The sequence below is a fragment of the Ictalurus punctatus genome, chromosome 10, assembly GCF_001660625.3.
Source record: "Ictalurus punctatus breed USDA103 chromosome 10, Coco_2.0, whole genome shotgun sequence".
NCBI lineage: Eukaryota > Metazoa > Chordata > Actinopteri > Siluriformes > Ictaluridae > Ictalurus > Ictalurus punctatus.
Genome location: NC_030425.2, coordinates 6,111,412 through 6,138,970, shown reverse-complemented (window position 1 = coordinate 6,138,970; position 27,559 = coordinate 6,111,412). Strand labels below are relative to the sequence as shown.

General features: G+C 40.6%; 2 protein-coding genes across 7 annotated transcripts in view; both read left to right on the top strand.

The window, feature by feature from the left end:
- Nucleotides 1-856: 856 nt before the first annotated feature.
- itgb6 (integrin, beta 6) lies at nt 857-21,842 on the top strand. Of its 4 annotated transcripts, XM_017477656.3 has the most exons (17): nt 857-1,029; nt 4,478-4,547; nt 5,107-5,186; nt 7,972-8,170; nt 9,040-9,286; nt 9,474-9,639; nt 9,756-9,917; nt 10,038-10,133; nt 10,468-10,557; nt 13,038-13,172; nt 13,355-13,620; nt 13,738-13,889; nt 16,585-16,807; nt 17,850-17,944; nt 20,751-20,864; nt 21,236-21,402; nt 21,546-21,842. In XM_017477656.3, exons 2-17 carry the CDS (start codon nt 4,493-4,495, stop codon nt 21,633-21,635), a joined length of 2,337 nt encoding a protein of 778 aa, XP_017333145.1. In that variant the 5' UTR covers nt 857-1,029; nt 4,478-4,492; the 3' UTR covers nt 21,636-21,842. The 4 variants fall into 4 exon arrangements, with proteins under 4 accessions (XP_017333145.1, XP_017333146.1, XP_017333144.1 ...); XM_017477655.3 differs by lacking the exon at nt 857-1,029 and having other exon boundaries at nt 4,359-4,547; XM_017477657.3 differs by lacking the exons at nt 857-1,029; nt 20,751-20,864 and having other exon boundaries at nt 4,357-4,547.
- Nucleotides 21,843-24,509: 2,667 nt separating this feature from the next.
- pla2r1 (phospholipase A2 receptor 1) overlaps nt 24,510-27,559 on the top strand; it is a 28,039-nt gene continuing 24,989 nt past the window's right edge. Inside the window, exons 1-2 of one of the 3 annotated variants that reach the window (XM_047158191.2) lie at nt 24,510-24,869; nt 26,999-27,379. In XM_047158191.2, the coding sequence (XP_047014147.2) occupies nt 24,722-24,869; nt 26,999-27,379 (529 nt within the window). In that variant the 5' untranslated portion in view covers nt 24,510-24,721. The remainder of the gene's footprint in view (nt 24,870-26,998; nt 27,380-27,559) is intronic. The other 2 variants (XM_053683241.1, XM_047158190.2) reach the window with 2 other exon arrangements.

Genomic DNA, 27,559 nt, shown 5'->3' with positions numbered 1-27,559 from the left:
AGCACGATTTAAACCGACACGTTACTCGAGATCACGTTACGGATCCAGCCGACATCGACGCGGCGACGTGTGCGATCAGATGTGCCCGAGCACTCGACTCATTTCATCTCACATTTTTGCTATTTGAAGGATTTCCACAGCTTCAACCTGAAACCTTGTTTAAATGTGAAAGTGGTGAAGCCAGCCACCTACTTACCTCGTTGTCAGATAGAGCGTCTCATTACATTGCGTGTGTGTGTGGTTTAGACGTGTGGGTGTCATGGCAGAAAATCACAGTACGTGAACTCATCCTGTTCTCTCGTTCGCCAGGCCCTTTTTCCTCTTTCTCTCTACTTCCGTTTCGTCCTTGCCTGTCTCTCTGTCTCATCCTTATGTTACATTTCATCCACTGTCGCTGTCAGTCCTGAACAGTCAATGTCAAAGGAATCGGTCGAGAGCTCGCAACTGAAACTACACACACACGCACGCACACACACACACACACACACGCACTTTAACCATAAGAGACCAGACATTGGTTTAAAAAAACACCTGACAGTTACGTTCCATTAGAATCAGTTCCACTTTAACACAGACAGAATAAACCACCAGTCTATGTTCCATGAGAAAGACATGGTTTTACACACACACACACACACACACACACACACACACACACACACACACACACACACACACATATATATGGGCTGTCATTCCAACGACCTCCCTCTCTCTATAATGAAAGTAGCTTATGAATGTGTGAGTGAATGTAGATAGACAGTTGCTGCTGTCATTTATGTCTGTGGATTGTGTTCATTCTTGTGAGTAGGAGAGAGAGAGAGAGAGAGAGAGAGAGAGAGAGACAGAGGCGTCATGCTCCATAAAGCTGCTCTGATACTCCAAGTTTAGTGTTACTCCGACACATACTGTTTGCTGAAAGGATTTCACACGCTGCACGTGACGGCTTCTCATTTCTCTGTTTTCAGTGCGTAATCACGGATCCAGTTGGCAGCCTGGACACTATGGTAGCCGAAGAGGCTCCTAGAGGTACGTAACGATCAGACCGATAATGACACTGCATTACTTTTTGCATAAACAATCAGTACGTTTGACAGAATTGACCGAATTGAATTCGAGGTCCAGGTCGGGATGTGTTCGTACGTATTCGTTCGACTGAGTTCATATGAGCTCGTCCAGCGTGGAGAGAAGAAAGGAGTGAGGTATGGGGTGGAGAGGAGACGAAAGGAGGGGAGGGGAGATGGAAGAAGAGAGGAGAAATGAAAGAAGTTCTTAAATACGAGCAATCTGGCTGCTTTAGGATGCCACAAGTGGCGTATTTCTTTTCCTAGTATGTATTTTTCTTGTCTTAGTCATAGACACGCACACAATGATGTATCAGATGTATCAGTCGGTCCAGGATGGCTCGGGCAGTCTTTACACCTGGTGTGTGTGTGTGTTTTTTTTCTTTCCTTCTTATAATGTTAATCATTAAAGTTTCTGTCATTCGTTCGAATTATGACAACAATGACCTCCTATCAAATTTCATGAGTTCACCGTGTTAAACATTAAAGTTGTTTTTATCTTTATTCGACCGGCGCTTAGTCTCAGACGAGCACTCTGACTCACGGCTGCTCGGCCAGGTGTGGCTCACAGTAACACACACCCGCACACACACACACACACCTGTTCGCATGCATGCAGAATGGAATGTGTCTTAATCAGCTAGACGAAAGCCCCTCCAGCAAATATTGGTAATGTTGCATCATTTGCGATAAATTACATCCAAATATGCTTTCCCGGGTACATCGCGGGTATCATCCGTACGTCTATAACCTCCACCAGCTTCGGTCGTACTAAACCGTTTGACATGTTCGTGATGCAGTTCTAAAGATTGAAACACTTTAAAGCTGTTAAAGCTGATTAGGTCTGTCAGGCAACAGGACAGCCTGCTCTCGGTACGAACGAACATGTATACAGATGTGTACACAGGTACACACAGATGTGAGCTGGTGGGATGTAAAACAAATCCCGGACTGATGAGTATTCATGATTATGGAGAATGGCTTTCTAATAAATATCGACTGATAATAGATAAGTAGTCCTGAGATTGGTAAAGCTCTAAGGTAGGAGTTTTGAAGTTCATTGCCTGGGGTTCACCTGGGCTACACCTGTGTGTAAAACATCTGTTTGCAGCCACAATTAACCTTAACTAATAGCAGTGCTGCAGGTGAACATGAACATATTACATATTACATCAGCCTTTACACATCACTCTTTGATATATTAGCTGAGACAAGTACTACAATAAAGATGGTAAACAAATGGGTTACAGTGATTTTGAAATGTGTATATACACATATATACACCAATAAATATCAGTAAGCCAGACTGGAAAAATTTTAGGTTTTTTTTTTTTTTTTTTTTTAAATGTCAGAGGTCGAATAGCTAGTTCGAGGCCTCGGAAATGATCTGTCAATTCTGTGATTCTGAGATATTTTAAGAACTTTTAAGCAATCAAAAAAGTTCCAAACAAACCCATCTTTTCAGCTTTATATATTTCTTCTTTTTTTTTTTTTATACTTTCATGCAATATTTTGATGGAAAACTTCTCAGATATATATCTGTGGCATATAACATATTTATAGGTCATAACGTTAGGTGGAACCCACAGTCAATTCCGAGGTTTTGAGCTGTTGAAGTTAAAGAAGTGAGAATGTGTGTAGGATTCCCACACGTAAATTCCCGGTCTACCCGCCTGTTACAGCTGAATGTCCCGTACGCTTAAAAAAAAGTCCTTTGTTTTTCATGAGCAGCGAGCTAGCAACAGTAGTGTATTAGATAAGTCTGTATAACAAAAAACCAACACGTTGTTATTATCATGATTATTATTATTATTGTTGTTGTTGTTGTTGTTATCTGTTCCATTATGATGTTGATGCACTTTATGTTAATTTAATAACAGTGTGATGAACAGGCTACTGTAAACATGGACAAATTTTTATTTATTTAGGTGGTTTTTTTCACAAATGATTTTGTAGGGTAAAATTTTTTAAAGATGTAATAACAATATTCAACACGCACAATAAATGGATAATTAATAGCAACAGCAACAGCAAGATCACCCCCACCACCACTACCAACAACAGCAACAACAATAACAACAGTAACAGTAATAAGAACAGCGATAATAATAATAATAACAATAATAACAGCAACACCAACCACAACCACCAACAACAATACCAGTAATAATAATAACAGCAATACCACCACCACTACCAACAACGGCAACAACAATAACAACAGTAATAATAACAGCAACAACAACAGTAAAAGTACTGTTATTATTAACAGTAACACCCCCACCACCGACACCACCGACAACAACAACAGTAAAATAATAACAGTAACACCACCCCCACCATCAGCACCACCGACAACAACAACAGTAAAATAATAACAGTAACACCACCCCCACCATCAGCACCACCGACAACAACAATAACAACAGAAGTAAAATAATAACAGTAACACCACCCCCACCATCAACACCACAGACAACAACAGTAAAATAATAACAGTAACACCACCCCCACCATCAGCACCACCGACAACAACAATAACAACAGAAGTAAAATGATAACAGTAACACCACCCACACCACCAACACCCCCGACTACAACAATAACAACACTAAAATAATAAAAGTAACACCACTCCACCATCAACACCACCGACTACAACAATAACAACAACAGTAAAATAATACGAGTGACACCACCCACACCACCATCAACACCACCGACTACAACAATAACAACAACAGTAAAATAATACGAGTGACACCACCCACACCACCATCAACACCACCGACTACAACAATAACAACAACAGTAAAATAATACGAGTGACACCACCCACACCACCATCAACACCACCGACTACAACAATAACAACAACAGTAAAATAATAACAGTAACACCACCCACACCACCATCAACACCACCGACTACAATAACAACAGTAAAATAATACGAGTGACACCACCCACACCACCACCAACACCACCGACTACAACAATCATAATAACAGCAACACCACCTCCAACAACCACAGAACACTCATAATCATCATCATCATATAGTTATACTATTATTACAGATGATTGTTTTATTATATAACCGTCTTTTGTTTTAAATAAACAATGACAGATTTGATGTAATATCCTTAATCTTCATCATGTAAGATACTCGGGCTAAATAAATAAATAAATAAATAAATAAATAATAAATTCATGCGCAGCTCGAGTATCTCTTCCTCTCTCACCTGGGCGGAAGTGCTGCTTGAAACTCGGCCAGGTAACAGAGCCTGCCCACTTTACACTTCCCTCCAGGTGAGACACAAGTACCTGAGTGTTCCAGCGTCACCTATTACCTGGTTCTTTCCCTCACAAAACGCCATGAACTCGGCTCATCATCATTTCTCACCCATACAGCAACCTTGAGGACTAATGGGGATTGTTTTACTGAGCCTTTTTCTTCCCTACTGGCTTAGCACGGTAGAAGGTAAGACACTTTACCCTGCTTGATGAACTGTAAAGTCACACATTTATACATTTAAGTAAAGTTGTTTGGATGTTTTCACGCGTTGAAAAGCCTACAAAGCGTGTAATGTACTTCATTATTATGATTATGATTATTATTATTATTATTATTATTGCTAGTGTTTTGGTGTCACAGACAGCGCGTGCCAGAGCACACAGATAAATGAACAGTCCTGAATGAACACGCTGTTAGCTAAAAGAATCCTGTAAAGTGTGTAGGAGATTATTATCTGATTCCGGTCGATTCCAGATTACTCAAGTGGCCATGTAAACACCCGAGGGTGATACCTGAAATATAATTCAAGTCGTTATCTGAGGTGAAGAATGAAACGTTGGATTCGGCCCAGGAAAAGTGTTTGTTTGTTTATTATCCCAGCCTGTTTGTGTCCAGATGAATTTCCGGATTGGTACCCCGCGCACCGTAAAGGTTTATTTAACAGTCTTCGTAGAGAAAGTCGAGTTTCGGGCCAGAAATGAACCGCAGTGCCACAGTTTCGTGTTTGTGACACTTTTGTGTTCAGGCAGCTGTGGGGCGGAAGGCGCGCGGACGTGTGGCGAGTGCGTGCAGCTGGGGCCGCAGTGCGCGTGGTGCTCTCTACAGGTACGCGCGCGCACCTCAGTACACTCTGTTTACAACTATCTCTAAAGGTCAACCGAGTTCAGGGGTATTTAAGAGGAATAGCATCATCGATTTAAGTGGGATGCCACCCCTTTGAGTTTTAAAGAAATAAACAAGTAAACAAATCAACACATACATACATACATACATACATACATACATACATACATACAAAAATAAACTTCCTCGGTGAAGTGTCATACCATTTGCTTTTTGTACATCCATTTTGGGTTAAGTCAAAAGTCTTTCCTCAGTATAACTCTGGAATGAAATCTGGTTTGTTCAGGAACATGGTGCAACACATACAAGTGGATATATAAAAAGTCTACACACCCTTGTTAAAATGGCAGTTTTTTTTGGGGGGGGATGAAACCAAGATAAATCATGTCAGAATTCTACCTTTGTTGTGAAGTTTGAACCGATTAATTAGGCGAAAAACAGTAAGATTCGTGTACGATAACCTGGCTGTTGTAGGCGTACAGTACACGCGTGCACGTGTGGGTAAGAGTCGGTCGGTTTGCGTATCTTGACGTAACAATATTTTGCCATTATTCCTCGCAAAAGCATGAAAAATGTCTGTCACATCGGCTGGGCAGCTCCTGTGCACAGCCGTCTTCAGGTCCCCCCACAGATTATCGATTGGATTTAGATCTGGCTGGGAAATTCCCAAACCTTGAACTTGTTTTGGTGAAGCCATTGCATTGTTGATTTGGACGTGTGCTTCGAGTCGTTGTCGTGCTGAAAGGTGAAATTCCTTTTCACCCGGCAAAATCACCAGTCTTGATTTAACACCCACAGTGTTGAATTCACACCCTGTAGTGTTTATATAAGTTCACTGGACTCATATAAATACTCTGGGTGTTAAGTCAGCACTAGGGATTTTACTGTGCATCTTAAGTGTTTTTAGTAGAAGGTTTAAGAAAAACAGCCACTATGATGTATCAAGTATGATGCCAATATTGACTGGTATTTGGAGCTATTGGTTTTTCCCTCCACCCTGATTAAACCCCAGCTCCAGCTGAAGAAAAGCAGTCCCAAAGTATGATACTGCCACCACCATGCTTCGCTGTGTGTTGCTTTTTTTTGTGCCAAACATCTTTTGGCTTCATTGCCAAAAAGTTCAACTTTGATCTCATTAAACCATAACACATTATTCCTATGGTTTTGGGAGATTGTATGATGGTTGTTGTTTTTTTGTTTTGTTTTTAAACTTTAGCCCGGTTTAGAATTCGGGAGATTGTTGTCGCACGTAGGAAGCAACCAGTACTTAGCAGAAATTGCTGCAATTCTGTTAATGTTGCTGTAGGCCTCTTGGCAGCCTCCCAGACCAGTTTTCTCCTCATCTTCATCAATCATAGACGGTCGGTCTGTTCTTAGTAATGTCACTGTTGTGCCATATTTATCTTTACAGTGTTTACTCCTGATCGATATTTTCCAACAATGAAGATGTGCTTTGTAAGCTCTTTACGGTCCATGGATTTTCCAGTTGGACGTTACCAAGAAGATGTCAGGAAAATCCTATTTGAACAGCTGTACTTTATTTGAGGGTGATCCGTCACTTTAATTGGTGGCAGGTGTACACTAATTAGTATTTATCATGATGTGATTGGTTAATTCCGATGAGTAAAATTGAAAACATTTACATCACAAAAACCCGCCATTTTTAACAAGGGTGTGTAGACTTTTTATATCCGCTGTATAGCATTACAGTTCCCCTTCTCTTGAACTAAGAGGCCCAGACATGTTCCAGCATGACAATGCTTTTCTGCACATAGCAAGGTCTATGAAGACATGGTTTGGAACAACTCGAATGGCTGGCACAGAGCCCTGACCTCAACCCCACTGAACACCTTTGCGATGAATTGGAAAACCGACTGCAGTCAGTCCCAGTCCCAGTCCTCCTCGCCCAATGCTCTTGTAGCTGAACGAGCAGAAATCCCCACAGTCACGGTCTAAAATCTAGTGGAAAACCTTCCCAGAAGACCGGAGGTTATTATAACAGTGAAGGCAGGACTAAATCTGGAATGGGATGTTCAAAAAGCACACGTGGCTGTGGTGGTCATGTATCCACGAACATTTGGTTATATAGTGATATAGAACGGTACACAAGACTACGTACACCAGAGTGTGAATTGAGCGCAAAAACATACAATATATCCCCACAGGACACTGCACACTGACTAGAATAAGCATTAGATGGAAGAAACCAGTCAAAACGGTTATCTGTAAACTGTCGGCTCTCCACTCTATCATGCAACTGTTTACGAAAGTAATGTAACTGCAAAATCAGTAGTAAAAGGTGTGTAATAATCCTGGTCATGTTAATGTCATTACATTTAAGATCGTTTAAGATGTCGCCCATTGATATTTCAAGTTCATGCGTGAGATGAAGGTGTACGTAGGCTACCAAGTTGCGTTAGTTCTATATCGGGAGTACTTTGTGATCAAATTAATAAAGTTTGCGCCGAAGCAAAGACACGGCAGGATGTTATTTAGAAACGCATGGGGTTCATTCACAAATAGAGTGATGGTGTAGCTTGATTCCTAGAGTCTATCAAATTAACCCCAAAACCTACAGAGGAGCCAGAGTGAAAATATAGAGTCCAGTGGTGAAGAGTTAAACGATTCGGTTTCAGTAGATAGCAGCTTCCAAACGTTTGTAACTGAACATCGATTCAACTGAACCGGTGTTTGTGCAGCAACGCATCTGGCAATCACGTAACTTTTTTTTTTTTTTTTTTTTTCCTCTTCTTCTTCTTCTCAACAGAATTTCACAGATTCTTTAGCGGTGAGCGAGCGCTGCGGTACGCGCGAGGAACTTCTTCTACAGGGATGTCCGCAAGAGTTCATGCAGTTCCCAGTGAACACCGTGGAGCTGCTGGCTGACGGGCCGTTAGGGAAAAGTGCGGACCCCGATAACGTGTCCTACATAACACCACAGAGGATGGCGCTCAAACTGCGTCCAGGTGCGATGTATAGTACGCAGATCGGAACCATTCAAATAATACATACGTCGTAAGAAACCGTTCCATCAGAGTTTTTAGAAAATCCCAAGAAAAACGACTGAACGTGGCAAAAAGTACATCGTTCCCTATTAAAAATGTAGTACGTTCATGCGTGCTTCAGAAACAGCTTTATCCAGGGTCGCAGTACTGTATATCCCAGCAGCACCGGGCGCAAGGCGGGAATCCACATCACAGGGCACCATGTGCAATCATTCATTCCTACCGGTGGTTCAGCATAGCCAATCCACCTACATACATGTTTTTCTGAGGTGGGAGGAAACCCACGCAGTCAAAAACACAAGTTCCGGATCAAACCAGTCACCCTTCACCATGCCGCTCTCTATGAATATACACGAGAGGGATTTGGAAACATCCCTGTGTCCTATTTATAAAAATAGACTCAATTGGGTTTGGCTGTCTTTCTTTACATAGCACATATTACAATTACTTCCTCTAGAAACTAACAGGAGGTCTGTTCTTATCGTTTTATATAACGAATGCTGTATATTTAGAAAATGCCTGGACACAGACATTTAAGATCATTATATAATCAGTGGTATCCAGTCTTATCCAGAAAGGGTCGGTGTCGGAGCAGGTTTTCATTCCAGGCAAGCCGGAGCCACACCTGATTCCAACTGTTGTGTGGCTTCTGATTGGTTGGAATGAAAACCTGCACCCACACCGGCCTTTTCTGGATTAGATTGGACACCCCTGTTATATATCGTGCTTTGGCAGGAGGCGTATAACAGCTCTCTTAAATCGAGTCATTTTCCCCGAACGTCCTACGTGGTAAAGAATCTGAAGTTTCTGTTTCTCCGTTTCTACACCAGGAACCCAAGTGACCTTTCAAGTAAAAGTACAACAATCAGAAGACTATCCAGTAGATATGTATTACCTTATGGACCTCTCAGCTTCGATGTACGACGATCTGCAGATGATCAGAGACCTGGGGTCGACTCTTTCCAAAGAAATGGCTAGTCTCACCAGTAATTTCCGACTGGGATTTGGTTCGTTTGTAGAGAAGCCGGTTCTGCCCTACATTGAAATTACTCCAGAGAAGCTGGCAAACCCCTGCTGGTAATCCTCCCTTAATACACAGCTTATTAAATGCTCATTAAGTTGAGTGACTGATTTATTTTTTTTATTTTTTTTTTTGACGATACGTAGTAACCGTGTTTTGCGGGAAACACCTCGATCGCTAGATTCACCCTGACGAAGATATAAAGGAGAATATTTCATTACATGACGATATTTTGTCCCCCAGGAACGTAGAGCACGTTTGCTCGCCCACGTTCGGATACAGACACGTCCTTCCATTAACAGGCAGCACAGACCAGTTCAATAAGATCATTTCTGAACAGCACATCTCCGCAAACAATGACATTCCAGAGTGCGGCTTCGATGCCATCATGCAGGCAGCGGTGTGTGGGGTGAGGCTTTTATTTATTTATTTTTTTTATCGATCCCACACATGCACTAGATGCACTGGACCGTTGTTCTTCTCTAAGGACTCTATTTTGTGTCTGATACAAAATATCCTCTGTAGGATAAGATCGGGTGGCGGAACGATTCCATGCGCTTGCTGGTCTTTGTCAGCGACGCGGACTCTCATTTCGGGATGGACAGCAAAATGGCCGGCATCGTCATCCCTAACGACGGACAGTGCCACCTAGACAGCAACAATGAGTATTCCATGGCAGGTCACTTGGTAAGGTGAAGCCTACAGCTCTACTGTCCATGTGAAAAGTTGTTGATGATGATAAACGCAGTAATATACAGAACGTTTACTTGTGATTTGTGCATGATTTTCTTTCTCTGTCATGTTTAGGAGTATCCAACCTTAGGACAACTTATAGACAAGCTGGTGGAAAACAACATCCTCCTCATATTCGCAGTGACTACAAATCTGAGACAAACCTATGAGGTGAGATCAAGACTTTCAAGTTTGTGTATTTATTCCAAAGCACACAGTGCAGTGATTAAAATAAATAAATAAATAAATAAACACATTTCCGCCAGAGGCTGAGCTAGTCCCATGTATCAGTGAGAATATGATACATGTTGCGATTGTATGTCTTATTCGGTTGCGCCTTGGACATGCTCGAACACGATCACGTCAAAACGTTTCCCTTTCTAAGCTCTCTCTCTGGACCCGTGCCCACTATATATCTATATCTACCTTCTGCATTCCACAATCCTGTGGATGTTTTTTTACGTGGAGTTTGTTTTTGTTTTTGTTTGTTCCCCATTTTGAACAGAACTATGCAAATCTAATTCCTGGTGCAACAGTGGGGGTGTTGGAAAACGATTCCCGGAACATTCTCCAACTGATCTTGACTGCGTATAAGGTACAGTAGTTCTTTGTCTTTGTCTGGAACTGTGTTGCAGCAGGTCAGGGGGTACCGGGGTACCAGGGTGCACTCGTGAAGGGCACTTCAGAGATAATAAGCAAGGCGTTCATGATCTCAATCTGGGCTGTTCGACACTAGAAAAAGAGAAAATCTTTTGCAGTACTGCTTACGTTATATAGGTGCTGACTGCTTTTTTCCATCTTTCTTTCTTTTTTTTTTTTTTTTTTTGGCCCCTTCTAATTCTTTTAGTCTGAGTCTTAACGTTCACAGTGCGTGTTTGCACTTGTCCTCTCTGGGTTGTTTGATCTTAGCATTTCTGTTCCTTCATCCCCCACTCCCTCCTTCCTCTTTCCTCTCTCAGAGCTCTCTAATCACTTGCTTCTTCTCAATCCGTTGGAGAGCTGCTCTTCCGCGCAGGGCCCATTGAAGAGAGTGTGTCTAGCTCTCCTTCAGAAATGAGACTGGTGGTCTCCGCTAAAGTGGGAACGTTTGAACAAATACCGCCTCCTTAGTGTGACTTTAGAACAGTCGATATTATATTGTGATATTTTTAATATGATATTTTCTACTGTTATGTTTTCCTCCTGTGACTCCACAGAATCATCGCCGATGCTTGCGAAATTGTTTCACGAATGAAGACAAAATCTAAGATAAACAAAGGCAACCTGAGTAAACACAAAATACAGTTTTTAAATGATAATGTTATTTATTGAAGCAAAATGTATTTGCAACCGTAGTTACTAATCCCCCAAATCTATGAAACTGCATTGATAACGGGGTTCAGCTGGACTAGACTCAACCAGGCCTGATTACTGCAAACCCTGTTCAATCACATCAACACTTATATAGAACTTTTTAAATAGAACAGCACGAAGTTGGTTAAAAGGTCTTACCCAGTAACACTGGGTAAAATTGAAAGAAATTCCAGAAATGATGAGGAAGAAGGTGGTTGAAATACATCAGTCTGGGAAGGGTCACAAAGCTATTTCAAAGGCTCTGGGACTCCAAAGAACCACAGCGAGAGCCGTTATCTCCAAATGGAAAAACTCTGCACAGTAGTGAACCTTCCCAGAAGTGGCTGACCTTTCAAATTTCCTCAAAAAGCACAGTAACGACTCATCCAGGAAGTCACAAAAGAGCCAAGGACAACATCGAAGGAGCTACAGGCCTCTCTTGCATCAATAAAGATCACTGTTCATGACTCCACTATCAGACAGTGGGCAAAAATGGCATCCGTGGAAGAGTGACGAGGTGAAAACCACTGCTAACCCAGAAGAACATTAAGACTCGACTGAATTTTGCCAAAACACACCTTGATGATCCTCAAACCTTTTGGGAGAATGTTCTGTGGACTGATGAGTCGAAAGTGGAACTGTTTGGAAGACGGGAGTCCGCTTACATCTGGCGTAAACCAAACACTGAATCCCACAAAAAGAACATCATAATTAAGGTCAAGCATGGTGGTGGCAGTGTGATGCTGTGGGGATGCAAACAAAGTGAAGGCTGTTATAGCAGTGGGACTAAATCTGGAATGGGATGTTAAGCATGCACACGAGTGTGATGGTCAGGTGTCCGCAGACGTTTGGTCACATTGTGTGATTGTGTCAAATCAACAGTGTCTTTCCAAAATCAAGAAACTGCTATTTACAGTTGACAACAATAGCCATCTAATAATATTTGATTCAATTTTCGAATTTTTTATGAAGATTTTTAGGTTTGTTACATTACAGGAAAATCAGAACTGTTGGCTGGACACAATAGTATAATTCTTCTAAAAAGCTGTCAAAATTGGGTCCTTTAAATGACATTTTATTATAATGCGCATATGATTTTCAGAGAATATTGTCTTTGAATAATGATGACGCCTTTTTTGTTTGTACAGAAATATGGTAGAAAAAAAATTAATAGTGCTTAATCTCATATTAGTGTCATGTTAACGAACTTGGTCTTTCATGAACTTGGTTATTGTTTAAGTTTCACAAGCAGGGTTTACAAGTCAGGTTCCCCATATAATGTATGCATATTTATATTGCAAATCACACATGCACACCACTGTTTACTTGTTTCCCATGAAATGACGTATAAAAAAGTAGAAACACCCGTCTACCTTTTCCTATGACAAAGCATTCGGGGCTAGTCTCAAGTCTTTTGGTGCAGTTTTTGAGTTGTGGTTGTGATAGGGCGATTTGATGAAACCTGGCAACCCCTTCCACAAGCTTCCACAAGCTGTCTTTTAAAGCTCTACATTAAAGCGAACGGGCTTTTAAAATTTTTCATCCTGCAGGGTCCACACTTATTCAGAAGCTTCTTGGCAATCCTCCTATCTGTTCATATCTGTATATGTTATGTTTTTTATATATATATATATATATATCTTAATTTAGGACGCATACTCTATTCAATTCGAATGATTTGTTTGGATTCGGTTAAATCGCTACTCTGAGGAAATTGATTTGTCTGTTGTGTTCGATTTTAAGGAGCTGAGGTCCGAGATTGAGCTGGAGGTTCTGGGGGACACGGAAAATCTCCAGATCTCTTTCACAGCTCTCTGTCAAGATGATGCGGTCCAGCCGGGGCTTAAACTCTGCACCAATGTCAAAGTTGGAGACATCGTGAGTCCTCGGTTATTTTGATGCTAGACTAATTAGATGTTTAATGTTTATGCATCTTTTGACTAGTGAATGCAAATTGGGGTAAATAAAAGGCCATGACGATCCCTGAGTGATCAAGAAGTATTAGAATCACTATATGCTATATTGGGAGCGTGCGGAAAGGTTTGCTTTGCTTCTCTCAGGTGGCCTTTAATGTGACGGTGGAGCTGGACAGCTGTCTGGACGCTCCACATCGTTTCTCCCTGCGGCCCGTGGGCTTCCAGGACACTCTCGAGGTGGAGCTGGAATCGCTGTGTGTGTGCGATTGCCAGAGGTCCATCGAGCTAAACAGCACACACTGCAGTGAAGGACAAGGGGCTCTGGAGTGTGGCTCCTGTATATGTAACCGTGGGTTCATAGGTCCAAGGTGTGAGTGCGCAGAGGACAAAGGTCAAGTCAGTGACTGCAGGTGAGAAAGGGCACCGATAACCTGTTACACCTGATAAACATCACCAGTGCGTGTCGGTCCATTTTCCACATGCGTTCGCTTAACGATTAGTCATACTGTGTGTACAACCCTGTACAGGGCCCATGATAGTGCAGAGGTGTGCAGCGGGCAGGGCGAGTGCTTTTGCGGCCAGTGCGCGTGCTACCCGTCCAGCTTCGGTCTCGTGTACGGAAAATACTGCGAGTGTGACGACTTCTCCTGCGTCAGATTCAGAGGGAACCTGTGTGGAGGTCAGTAACAGTAGCCACAACAAAAAAGACACGGCTGTGTGTAGGGAGGATCGTACTCGATCTCGCGCTCTACGGAATGTTAATGAAACAAAAACATCCCGGTAATTACATGCGGTCGTAACACCCACATTAATGTTTTATGCAGGGAGTCAAGGGCGCGTTAGTCACAGCGCCACAGTTCTGCCACGCAGCTCTAAATCAAGCCATTTCCAGTGCGGCAGGCAGAGAGTGTTGAGTACGCAGTCGCACCTATCAGGGTCTGTATATTCACAAGAGAGAGAGAGTTCAGCAGAAAGAGTGCACAGCATTTAGGAGTCATTAAGGAGATATTTAAGAGATCCCCGAAGAACTTTGCTTCTGGAATCAGTCCAGTGGAGTTCGCTCCATCACTAAGCCCGGTACATCTTAATATATCTGCAGATTTGTAAGGATTTGAAAGCGTTTTGATGGTTCGGGTTAGGTGCAGTCATACCCCTTCTTATGAGGTAGGAAATCAGCTGAAATCACTCTCAAGTTCCATCAGGTTGCGATAAAAAGTTCTCCAGTAATAATTCACAGTAACTTTTCCATTATCTATTGTTCTAATTGTCCCTTGAATGCAATATTAAAAGTTAGAAAAGCAGTCATTAATTGCTTTAGTTCATACAAGACATTATGATAGTTTATATGGGTGTGTGTGTATATATATATATATATATATATATATATATATATATATATATATATATATATATATATATATAAAGGTGCAAAATACCGGGAGGTGTCAATAAAAATGCATTCAGAAGCCTTTACTTCTTCATAATGAAGTTTTTAATAATGGGAATTTTTATTAAATCACTGACCTTATTGAATTGCGGCTTATTATTACAGATGTGAAGTTGGTTTCAAATCATTTACATGTTTGATTCAAATCTGTACTCTTTGCCTGTTTCTATTTTACATTCACGTTATATTTTGAACAGCGTTTTGATGCATGTCAATGACTTAAATCTACATTTTATTTTAGTTTCAGTTACTCTTCCAGGAGTCTCAGCATGACACTCAGGAACAATTAGCAGAGGCAAATCCCCCCCCCCCCCCCCCCCCCCAAAAAAAAAACAACAACCCTGATTTCATTTCTGAATAAATATGATCTAAAAGTTCACCACACAAGTCCTAAAAGTAGATTAAGAGAACACAGTTAGGTTGTTGGGGGGAAGCAAGATATAAAAAAAAAATAAATCAATAAATAAAATAAGAGAAGACAATTAAACAAATGAGACAAAAAAATGATACTCGGTCGTTTGTTTTTTTGAGGAAAATGATCCAGTATTACACGTCTGTGGACTTGTGATGATGTTTTCATATATGTTTTTTGCAGATATATACTGTAGAAGATTCTAAAGGGTTCACAAACTTTCAAGCACCACTGTACTTTGCATGTCACATATTTCACGCAGTTTAAAAAATAAAATAAAAAAATCACCTGCAACTGGCCCACTAACTGCACACACAATGTATCCCACTGCACATGCAAAATAGCACTCGTTATTTGGTCTCAGTAAATCCGGGAGAGTATTAAATTGAACGTTTCCATTTTTTGGTAAAAAATGTTGGCACAATGATGCCACTGATCGACCTTAGGACATTTATATAGATTAAGTGGCCTGTTATTGAGAAATGACAGATCCATCTATCCATCCATTTTCTAAACCGCTTATCCTTCAGGGTCACGGGGATTCTGGAGCCGATCCCAGGGAGCATAGGGCACAAGGCGGGGTACACCCTGGACGGGGTGCCACTCCATCGCAGGACACACAATCACATACACATTCATACACCTAGCACTTTGGACACGCCAATCAGCCTACCATGCATGTCTTTGGACTGGGGGAGGAAACCGGAGTCCCCGGAGGAAACCCCCGCAGCACGCGGAGAACATGCAGACTCCGCACATACAGGGCCATATTTCATGTATATTTCATCGAATTGATGATATATGTATGCCCCTAACACACTGTGGTGCCAGCATCTACAGTTTAGCATTTACAATGTCTAACCCCTCGGTACAGCGATACAGGAGCATCCTGAAAACTATTCTTTTCTGCCTTTTCAGCTAAAGTGAAAAAGCAGTCAGGCCTAACATTAATAAAATTCGCCTGCTTGAAATGAAAAAAACAACAATTTACTGAAGGGGAAAGGACGTGGGATGTGAAAGACGCACCTGTATTTAATAGTGTTTACTTTTGCTTTGTGGCACCATTATCTAGGTGAACTTTGACCTGCAAGTAGAAAACAAGAGGGTGGGGCTGGGGTCATTTTGAAGCAGTGCGTATTACTTTTGCCTCGCAGTTTTCTTACTTCTTTTTGTGATCAATTTTTTCCCCCTTCTCACTGCTTGCTAGAATGTTCTTGTTAGCAATGCTGGCACCTTTCCAATCTGGATCAAGAAATGTTTGACATAACTGTTGTATAATTTAATTAAAAAAAAACAATGACAACAAAGGCCTTATAAGTAAATGAATATATAAGTAAGGAACATGTGTTTTTATATATATATATATATATATATATATATATATATATATATATATATATATATATATATATATATATATATATATATATATATATATATATATATATATATAATGTGTATATGTGTGTGTGTGTGTGTGTGTGTGTGTTTGTGTTTGTACGTGTCTGTGTTCAGGTAATGGAGAGTGTGACTGTGGCGAGTGTGTGTGTCATGAGGGTTGGATAGGCGAGTATTGCAACTGCAGCACCAGCACACACACCTGTGAGTCAGCGGACGGGTCGGTCTGCAGCGGACGTGGAAAGTGTGTATGCGGGAAGTGCGAGTGTTCTGTTCCCGGCGCTTCAGGGGATAAGTGTGAGAAGTGTGCTACCTGTGGAGATGTCTGTATCGCAAGCAGGTACATTCACCTTTTCTTTCTCTCACACATAGAATTAAAAAAAAGTTTTATTGCCATATCATGTTCGTGAAATTTGTAGTCCCCCCCCCCCCCCCCGCCCTAAATTGGGATTCTCAGCTGCAACAAAATCCCTCTATGAAATTGAAATATGTGAGTTGCAGAATATAAAGCGGATATATTGTCCTGTGTTTTTAATAGGCCGTTTGTCTTTGTGTCATTATGCGTGTGTGAATGTATAGGTACATATACTATACATTTGATACTTTATATCACTTTTATTAGAACTGTATTTACCGGATATTAACTCGTATAAGCTTTCTTTACAACCGTGGTGAGCTGAAAAGTATCTCGGAGCTCACAACACGTCGACGGATGCACTGTAGGAGACGGGCTACACCCACCGAGGACCACAGTGGGTTCCACACCTGTCAACGACAAACAGGAATGTGAGGCCACAGTGGGCACAGGTTCACCCACACCGGACAGCTGAAGATAAAAAGACGAGGCGCACGTGTCTGATATACCAGCACCAACACCCATGTCACGGTCGAAGTCACTGAGATCCGTTTCCTCATTCCTTACACATGAGTTCGACGCGAATGTTAACTGAAACGCTTGTGCTGTATCTTTTGCCTCTTATGATCGATAGCCAGTTGTGCACGTTCTTATTAAAGTGGCCGGTTGGAGTGTGTTTATGAGCGGGCGTTACAGCACGTGTGTGTGTGTGTGTGTGTGTATTTCATTCTCATGTTCTATTTTCCCAGTTGTTCTCAATATAACACCAGGTGAAAGCATCTCACAGGTCATCAGTGTCTCATTTCCCTGTTCTTATAGTCCAGCGGTTCAGATCAAAAGTTAGAAATGGACAAGAGTCCACTAAGAGTAAGGAAGGGGAAAGGGGCTACGAGAAAAGTGTCCAGAAGTTTCTTGGTTCAGCAAACGCAAAACCAATCTTTGTCTTCAGATAAATCCTCTGACGTGTGTATACTCTGTGTGTGTGTGTGCGTGCGTGTGTGTGTATACACGTCTGGGTCTCTCATAGGTCTTGTGTGGAGTGTTATCTGAAAACCGATGAACCCTCAGGAGAGTGTGTCCATAAGTGCAACACTATTCATACCACTGTCACCAACTCTACAGGTCAGTGTACACCTCCATGGCTGTCTCTTACTGTGTAGCGAGGGGACATTGTCTTAAATATGCATCATTTACATGACCGCAGCATTCGCTGTTAAAAAACCGCTCACGAAACAACGTTCATACTATAACATCACGTCATGGATAACTTTTTTGATCCAATTTATATGATAATCAGAGCAAACCTGAGATTTGTACTTTGTCCAAAGCTCTTAATGTTCTCCATTCAGCAGCATTTTGCTTAAAACAGTTCCTAGTATGAACATTTTTACATTTATAACGAATTATTTACACAGTTTTACTATTTCAACGCCTTTCGTATTAGCAGATCTATTTTTCATATTGATTTGACGTTAATATCTATTCCTGCTCCTAAATCAGTTGGTGTTTGTTTGTTTGTTTGTTTTTTACATTTGTCCATACATATCATTACAAGGATAATTAAAATGCTTACTTGCGTAGGACATTCTTTCTAAACTTCCCATCAATCCCGCAACAAGCCATGACAAATCCTAAGTAAAACTGCACTGTGCCTGAGTGGACGTGGGAATGGCTGACTTGACCCTAATAGAGTTATACTCTTGGACAGTTGGACAGTATGGCAGTCGTCACACATGTTGTCTCACCATCTTGCGAGTTCTGACCTCTTTCTGTGTCTCGCACACAAACAAAAAAAACCCCCACGCGCTATAGATTAGGCCTTTTGACACTCAACAAAGATCTACAAGCCACTCAGACTATTGTGTAGACTAGCGCTATTGTTGGGCCTGAGTGATTACAAGCCCATCAAGTGTCTTGACAAGGACAGGCCATTGTAAGAGGCCTCAGTCTGGGGCAGGAAATGAGGTGTCAGACTGGTGTCAGTCTCCAACTGAGACATACAACGCAGAGACACAAAACGCCAGTCTTCTGTGACGACCTCTCTGGACGTATGAATAGAGAACTGTATTATATATATATCAGAAATATCATGAGTGACATATACAATATATATTTTTTTCTGATTAATCCAGGATTCTCAAACATATATCTACAAAACGCTCCTATTTCTTTCACTGTAGGTTTCAAATACATTCTAAGAGGTTATGGAATAATAATAATAATAATAATAATAATAATAATGAGGGTAATCACAATGTCCTTAACATCATAATATTTTCCCTTTATTTATTTTTATACTGCAATAGTTAACATGAATAAATGATAAACCTCAGCAATAATCAATTAATAATAATTTTGCGAACGCAACAATATCACTTAACACGTGTCTTAATTGACGTTTGTTTAAATGTTAACTAAAGACCTAATGTTTGTTCCATCCATCAGCAAATATCATACCACAGCGCTGTTGAATTCTTGAATCTGATTGGTCAGAAGGTGTTGATGAACGTTCTAAACCAGCAGCTCTGACAGTAGTGTCAGCTGTCATTCAGGTGATAGGTTTATATTAATGTGCGCGTCCTAATCTGTTATAGTTTCTGTCGCAACATCTCATATACAGGGACCTGCACAGCGGATGCTCCACGTCGTCTAATCAAGGGATTTAAAAAAAACATTCTTTAACGAGGACTCTTCTGTAAGGAGATGCTTATTTATAATTTCCAGAAAGAGTCTGAAATGTCAGTTTTCCTGCCACTGGAGCCTTCAGGACAGAAGACTTTAGAAGAGTTTTTGCTTTTCTTCGCTTCAAGAGTGGGAAAAAGAGAGAGGCTGGTGAGGGAGCGGATGTTAGCTGTTGTAATGTGACTGTAGGCGAAATGGTTAAATAGCACAACGTGTCGCTCATTAATAAATGAAGGATTGTAATTGTTGGCGAATTGCTGTGGTAGAAAATCAAATAAAACACTTCGTTGGGAAATAATCAACTTGGCGGTAAGCGCATGACCTTGAAGGCTTTCCTATCACAAGGGTTTATTCTTTACATAAATTACAGCGTGTTCCTAAATGTTGATAGGCTGAGCTTTGGGGAACTCTGGTCTCCAGGTATACACACCGGAGCTTGCCTCAGTTCTGAAATTCACTACCGTAGATCTGTTCATTGAGGTCTCGGTTCACATGGGTCATATTCGGTTTATTATATAAAAACATCATTTAATCCAAGTGTTAGTTACTTTTTTGTTAGTTAGTAATGGTGCGTTAATGCTGAAGCGTGGGACGTAAAGTCTTCCTCCAAGAGGTTAATAATGTCTAAATGCGTCCTACAGACTGTGGCATGATTTTTCTGTCTTATGTACAGTACTGTGCAAAAGTCTTAGGCATCCTACTTTTTTTTTTTTTTTTTTTTTTTAGTACAAATTTTGTTGTTTATTTTATGAATTCAGAAATATTGAGTCCATAAAAAAAAACATCTTAGATTTCCAAACGTTACTTTTCCCAAAGATAATCTTTTTTTAAATTTATTTTTCATTTTGTATGACAGTAAAGAAAGCAACATATTATGTAAGAGGCACTTTTCAGACAGACGCATAATGAAGGCTGCTGGGTTTTGCTGCAGAAAAGTAATTAAAAAAAAAAAAAAAGAATCAGGTGCGACAGTCAAAGTCTCCACGTAAAACATACCAGCTCATTGGGGACATTTAAGAAAAAAAAGCAAAACGCAAAGGGTCGTCACACCAAATATCGACTTTGTTTACTTTATTATTGTTTACAGCGTATTGTAGTGTTTTTCTTTTAAGTAGAAAGATTTCATTTCATTCTTTTTCAAGTCGTCTTTACTTTACAGCGTTTCCTCGCGAGGCTTGAGCACAGTCCTGTATGTCTTTTGTAATTCCTCACTCGTGCACACAATTGCTTTCTTTTCATGTTTTAGACTTTGACGGGAGCCACGCAGTGACGTGCGCTCTCCGTAGTGAGAACGAGTGTCTGATCTCCTTCACGTTAGTGGGCGGTGAAAAGGGAAGCACCGTTTACAATCTCAGGCTTGGTAAGAGCCCATTCATCTCATTTCCCCACCCTGTCATTACCCTTACCATTACCATTTGGCAGCTGCTTTAAACTAAGGCGATTTAAAGAAGAGGCAGAATTAAATCCGGGCATGCAGCTTTTAAATAAGTCCACTAATAGACATGTGGCACAAGTAAATTCACACAGATTGAAAGCAGTGCATGGTTCTTGTAGGACGAACTGAAAAAGCCATTACTAAGCAGGTTCACACAGTCACTCAGAGAAAACACCGAGACGAGCCACTGCTAATGGGTTCATTTAGAATGAGCCCGTTATGGTCAGTAAAGTTAGATGATAATACGCTCATATGGGTCATACGTTAATAAATGTGCTTGTGTGATTGTCTTGCAGATTGTCCCAAGCCTCTAAATATCGCGATGATCGCTCTGGGTGTTTGTATGTCCGTGCTCACTATCGGCATCATACTTGCGGTGGTTTGGAAGCTTTTCATATACGTCCACGACCAAAAAGAGGTCGCCAAGTTCGAGGCAGAGAGAGCTAAAGCAAAATGGCAATCAGTAAGTTATTCAGGATTTAAAAAAAAAAAAAAAAAATTTATGTTCAAGCAAAAATGTTGAAAAACATTAACGGTATTTCTTATTTCTAATATATATTATTTCATGATGTATTCTTTACCATTTGCTATATTTTCCTTTTGCAGGGCACGAACCCTCTTTTCAGGAGCTCAACATCAACATTTAAGAATGTAGCATATAAACATACAGTTAGACAGAGAGATGATCTATGTTGACAAAACTAAAGGACTGACGAAACTGATTTAATGTGCTGACTGTAAAGTATTTTTCATGGAATGGTGAGTCTGTGTGTGTGCATATATGAGTGCATTTTCTTTTTTTCAGTGGTGTTTTCTCAGAGCCAGGCTGTGGGAAATATTTTATATTGTTAATATATTTGCTGCTAAATGATTAAAAAAAAAAAAAAAAAAAAATCAAAGAAAGCAAATCCAGAATTGTTTTGAACCTTGATTTAAAAAAAAGAGTGAAGTAGAAAACAATGTATATATTAATTTAGAGGGGAAACAGTCCTTTAATTTATTGATGATTATTCAGTGGGATCAGCTGAAATTGCACATTTTCTGGTTTTCTTTTAAAAATGTGTTACTGACAGTCGTTTTTACTGCTCGATAGTAATACTTTTGGACAGTTATTTCATGGGCTAGTGAATATTTCCTGATTTCATGTTTGTGTTCTGACCTTCCTGCTGAAATAAAACCTAAACAATAGAAAGCATGACAGAAATTCGAATGGTTTCCACTACAAATACCATTACAAACCATCAGGTATCCATTAAAATCATTTCCATTACCATTATTAGTCATTAATGGTATCCACTAGACACAACAAGCCACCAATAGAGACCCACAGGGACCATTACAGTTTCCATTAAAACCAATATAATTCTCATTATGACCATTACAACCATTACAAATTCTGTGAGGGTTTCTATAGTTTTTTTTTTCCCCACAGGTTTTTGGAAAAGGTTTTTCAACAGGTTTTTCAAAAGACAGAAGTAGACAAGGTGAAAAAACAAAAACACTTCTTACCCTTACATTCCCTGCTGGAAAAAAACAGTACAAAAGAAAAAAACAATAAAAACCATTACAGAAATTCAAATGGTTTCCACTTCAAATACCATTACAAACTATTACCGCTCCTTAATGGCATCCACTAGACAAAACATGCCACCAATTACCCGTGAAGACCCACAGGGAGCATTACAGTTTCCATTAAAACCAATTACCATTCCCATTATAACCATTAAAACCATTACAAATTCTATGAGGGTGTTTATTGTTTATTTTCAGCAGGGCTGACTGTTTTACTTACATTTACTGTTTTGGTTTTAAGGTTTAGATGTTGCGATTAAACTACTTTTCGCACACATAAGCATCTTTGTAACTCATCATCTGTCATTTTATCCAGTTAATCTCTCTTTGGTATCATTCTAATCCCGGCAATCTCTCTAGGGTATCATTTTAATCCAGGTAATCTCTCTAGGGTATCATTTTAATCCAGGCAGTCACTCTGAGGTATCATTTTAATCTAGGGAGTCTCTCTAGGGTATCATTTTAATCCAGGTAATCTTTCTGGGGTATCATTTTAATCCAATTACTCTCTCTTTGGTATCATTCTAATCCCGGCAATCTCTCTAGGGTATCATTTTAATCCAGGCAGTCACTCTGGGGTATCATTTTAATCTAGGGAGTCTCTCTAGGGTATCTTTTTAATCCAGGTAATCTTTCTGGGGTATCATTTTAATCCAATTACTCTCTCTTTGGTATCATTCTAATCCCGGAAATCTCTCTGGGGTATCATTTTAATCTAGTTAAGCTCTCTAGGGTATCATTTTAATCCAGGCAGTCACTCTGGGGTATCATTTTAATCCAGACAGTCTCTCTAGGGTATCATTTTAATCCAGGTAATCTCTCTAGGGTACCATTTTAATCCAGGAAATCTCTCTAGGGTATAATTTTAATCCAGGAAATCTCTCTAGATTATAATTTTAATCCCGGCAATCTCTCTAGGTTATCATTTTAATCCAGGAAATCTCTCTAGGTTATCATTTTAATCCAGGAAATCACTCTAGGGTATCATTTTAATCCAGACAGTCTCTCTGGGGTATCATTTTAATCCAGGCAATCACTCTGGGGTATCATTTTAATCCACTCAATTTCTCTAGGTTATTATTTTAATCCAGGAAATCTCTCTAGGGTATAATTTTAATCCAGGCAGTCACTCTGGGGTATCATTTTAATCCAGGCAGTCACTCTGGGGTATCATTTTAATCTAGGGAGTCTCTCTAGGGTATCATTTTAATCCAGGTAATCTCTCTAGGGTATAATTTTAATCCAGGAAATCTCTCTAGGGTATCATTTTAATCCAGTTAATCTCTCTAGGGTATCATTTTAATCCAGGTAATCTCTCTGGGTTATCATTTTAATCCAGGCAGTCTCTCTAGGGTATCATTATAATCCAGGCAGTCACTCTGAGGTATCATTATAATCCAGGTCATCTTTCTAGGGTATCATTTTAATCACAGCAATCTCTCTAGGTTATCATTTTAATCCAGGCAGTCTCTCTGGGGTATCATTTTAATCCAGGTAATCTTTCTAGGTTATCATTTTAATCCAGACAGTCTCTCTAGGTTATCATTTTAATCCAGGGTGTTGATATTTTTGTAGTCTTCCTGACTGGGATTCCAATCCTTATATGCTAATGCTAACTACTACAAGTCAAAACATTGGACATATCGGACTATCATTCATCTGCAACAGTTTCAGAATTGTTACAGTGTGTGTGTGTGTGTGTGTGTGTGTGTGTGTGTGTGTGCATTGTGTTGTGGTTTATATGATTGTCTACACTGAGGCTGAGCCTTGTGGTTAAACTGTCAACGTCGAATAAAGTTGTTCTTTTTTTCTTTTCTTTTCTAGCAAAGCTCCTTTGCAGTTATTCATATAAAAATGAAAAAAAAAAAATAAACTCCTTGTTTGACTCTCATTGATTTTAAACAGTGTTTAAACCCATTCAATCCGTGTTAGGTTAGTTTACACCGTGTTTTATAAGTTTATAAGTGTTTGGATCATTGGGAGCCAGGGCCGCGTGACAGAGCGGAACCCGCCCAGAAGCGGTCCGAGCCCGCGGGGGAAACCTTCAGCGCCCTGCTGCAGTTGCCTGCCTGTGGAGGCGCTGACGTAGGGAACCCACAAAAACTTGTGGAAAACTCCGAGGGGGGAAAAACCCGGAAAAACCTCAACTTTAGTGGGAAGTCCAGAGCTAGGAATGAGCTCGTCTTTCTGCTCTTCATCCAGCTGTGGAAATGCGAGGACTTGTGCTAGCTTTTCGCCCACTGTTTAGAGTGGAGGCTTTCGCCTTGTGTACAGCGCTGCTTGCTGTGACCAGCTTCGGCCGTGCCGCTGGCACACAACATGAAGCTCTGGAGCAAAGTCAACTTTCCGACCTACACAGTAAGTCTGCTCTTCAAACGACACCAAAATATCACCTACTGATTATATCTAGCTCCCGCGAACACATTACAGTCTCTGTTATATTGTTGTTTAGTCACTCTAACTTATTTATTTATTTCCCCTTTTTTTTTTTTTTTTTTTTTTTTTTGCTGTGGTCTGCAAAACACATTAAAACGTCCAGTGCGTGTCGCCTAGAGAAATAAAACCGTACTGGGTTTCTCGTGTAAGGAGAAACAACCCACATTAAACAATACTACGAATGTCTGAATGGAGTTTAATCAGAGATAACCTTTAATATAAAGGTCTGTGCTATGGGTGAGAATCATTAACCTGTTTTTAAAAACACGGTTATGGTGATCCCATCTGATAGGCTGCAGCAGATCACGTGACCTCTACAACGCTCTTCATCCTAGTTTACAAGGTCATTAACAACTTGAACTTCATAATTCATTTGACATCATTTATCAGTGTGTGCTGCGTTACAGGTCATTCATATATATATATATATTCATATACATAATGCTGGACCGCTTTCTGTAAGGACTCAAATATTTGCAGAGTTAAAGCAGAGTTTGCTCCAGCAAATCCTCGTAGGTGTCACATCAGATTAAGGCCAGCTAAATTAATTAAGTGTGTAAGCATGGACACTGGAGTCTGGCCTTCAGAACTGAAAGACTCAGTGGACATCTGGAGCTCGTCCAGTCTCAATGGGAGACGCGAACAGGACGAGCTGAGGTATGGGAGGATCTCTGGATCTCTCTCTGTCTCTCTCTCTCTCCAAAGTTCCATTCAATCCAGTTTGGGTGTTGTTTTTTTTTTTTTTAGACAGAAAGAAAACTACTAGAGCCAAAACAAATACACATAAATAAGAACCATCAGTGCAAAGTGTGTGTGCCACTCATTATCCATCAGACTGTTAGAGTGATCAGTACTGAACGCTAATGTCACACAAACACACCTTTCGCTTACTGTCCTTGTGAGGACCTTCCATTGTTCCAGCTGAAATGCAGTGCTACACCGAAGTCTCACGTTAACCTCAGTACCAAAAACTGAGAAACATTTGAAGACTAGTTTTTTTCTTTTTAAACAAAATGTCCTCATGGGGACCAGGCAGATGTCCATGTAGTGGTCAAAACAGGTCTTGACATGTTCTGCTGAGCCTATTACCCTTTCGAGTAATCCCAGCAATGTGCATGATATCACTTCTGATGAGTCACTGTATACGTACCAAGACTTCCAAAACACAGACTGGAGCGCTCTGAGAAAGTAAACATGAATCGAATGACTCCGTCGAATGTTCGCTGGCTTGGAATGTATGAGACACTGAAATAACCCCCCCCCCCCCCCCCCCCCCCCCCGCCCAACCCCAGACACACACCCCATTCATATTACACGAATGCGAAGAATGTAATTTTAGTGGTCAGAGGTAAAAACAGTCCCCAGTATTTCACCTTTGGGCACGTCTCAGAGATCCAGACTACCGGTGAACTCTATAAAACTCTCAATCAGAAGCTTTCCTCTAGTCATTTGGCCAGGCCTTTACATGCAGGGCTCCTATTTGAAGCAGTGTCTTTGTGTTTTTGCCACTAGATTAGGTATTCAGTTACACTTTCATGTACAAAAGAAAGACCCTCACCCTCAGATGCATTTGAGAACTCTGAAATATTCGGTGATGTGAAATAGGATCTAATGGTGCCGTCTTTCAGTCCGTGAGGCATATTATCAGCCCTGTGCAATACCTGCCTCCTTTGATGGGCTCTCATTCGCCAATACAACTTCTCATCTCATCATCTAACATGCAAATGGCCATAGAATACTCTTAAAGAAAGACTTTTCCCGTCGTGTGAATAGTTCACTCTCGGGTCTATTAGATACGGAGTTGATTTTTTTTAACGGTTGTTTTGCTTTCGTTTGACTGGATGGTTGCGCTCATATCACAATAATTTGCACATTAGCACAGGTACAAACTGGTCCTTTTTGTCCAGGTCCTTTGAAGGCTCCAACAAGTGGCCATGGAGATGTCAGTGCCACTATCTAATCTACGTACTAAATTACTAGAGATTCACTCAACCTTGTGTTACACTTTGTGAAAATAACCAGATTTGCTGTATGCGTGTGTTTCATCACAGATAAAGGTGTATTTCTTCTGGAGAGCATATCTTTGCAGCGCTGTCTCTTTGCCAACTCTTCAGGCATCTCACTGGCCAGCTGTGATCGCCCAACCGCCGCTTCGCTATGGAAGTGGGTGTCTCGCCATCGCCTCTTCAACCTAGGCACCAACAAGTGCCTGGGCATCAACTCTACGACCCAACAGTTCGAAGTGGGCATGTTCGAGTGTGACGTTCTCTTACCCTCCATGTGGTGGCGCTGTCAAGCCCATACGTTGTATGGAACCACCCAGAAGAAACTAGTGGTGATGGGCTCCCGGGTGACAGTACAGAGAGCCATCATGCATGAGTGGAGGATATATGGGGAGCTTGGAGAGGCTCCATGTGCTTACCCCTATGAAGGCAAATTGAGTTATTGACATGTTATTATGATGATGTGCATTCAAATGGCTTTCGTATATATATTTATTTAAAACAGTATATTAGTTAAGCAAGGATTTAAACACAAGTTTCACAATTTCACGATTTTCACACAAGTCCTCAAAGTGGATAAAGAGAACCCAATTAAACAAATGAGACAAA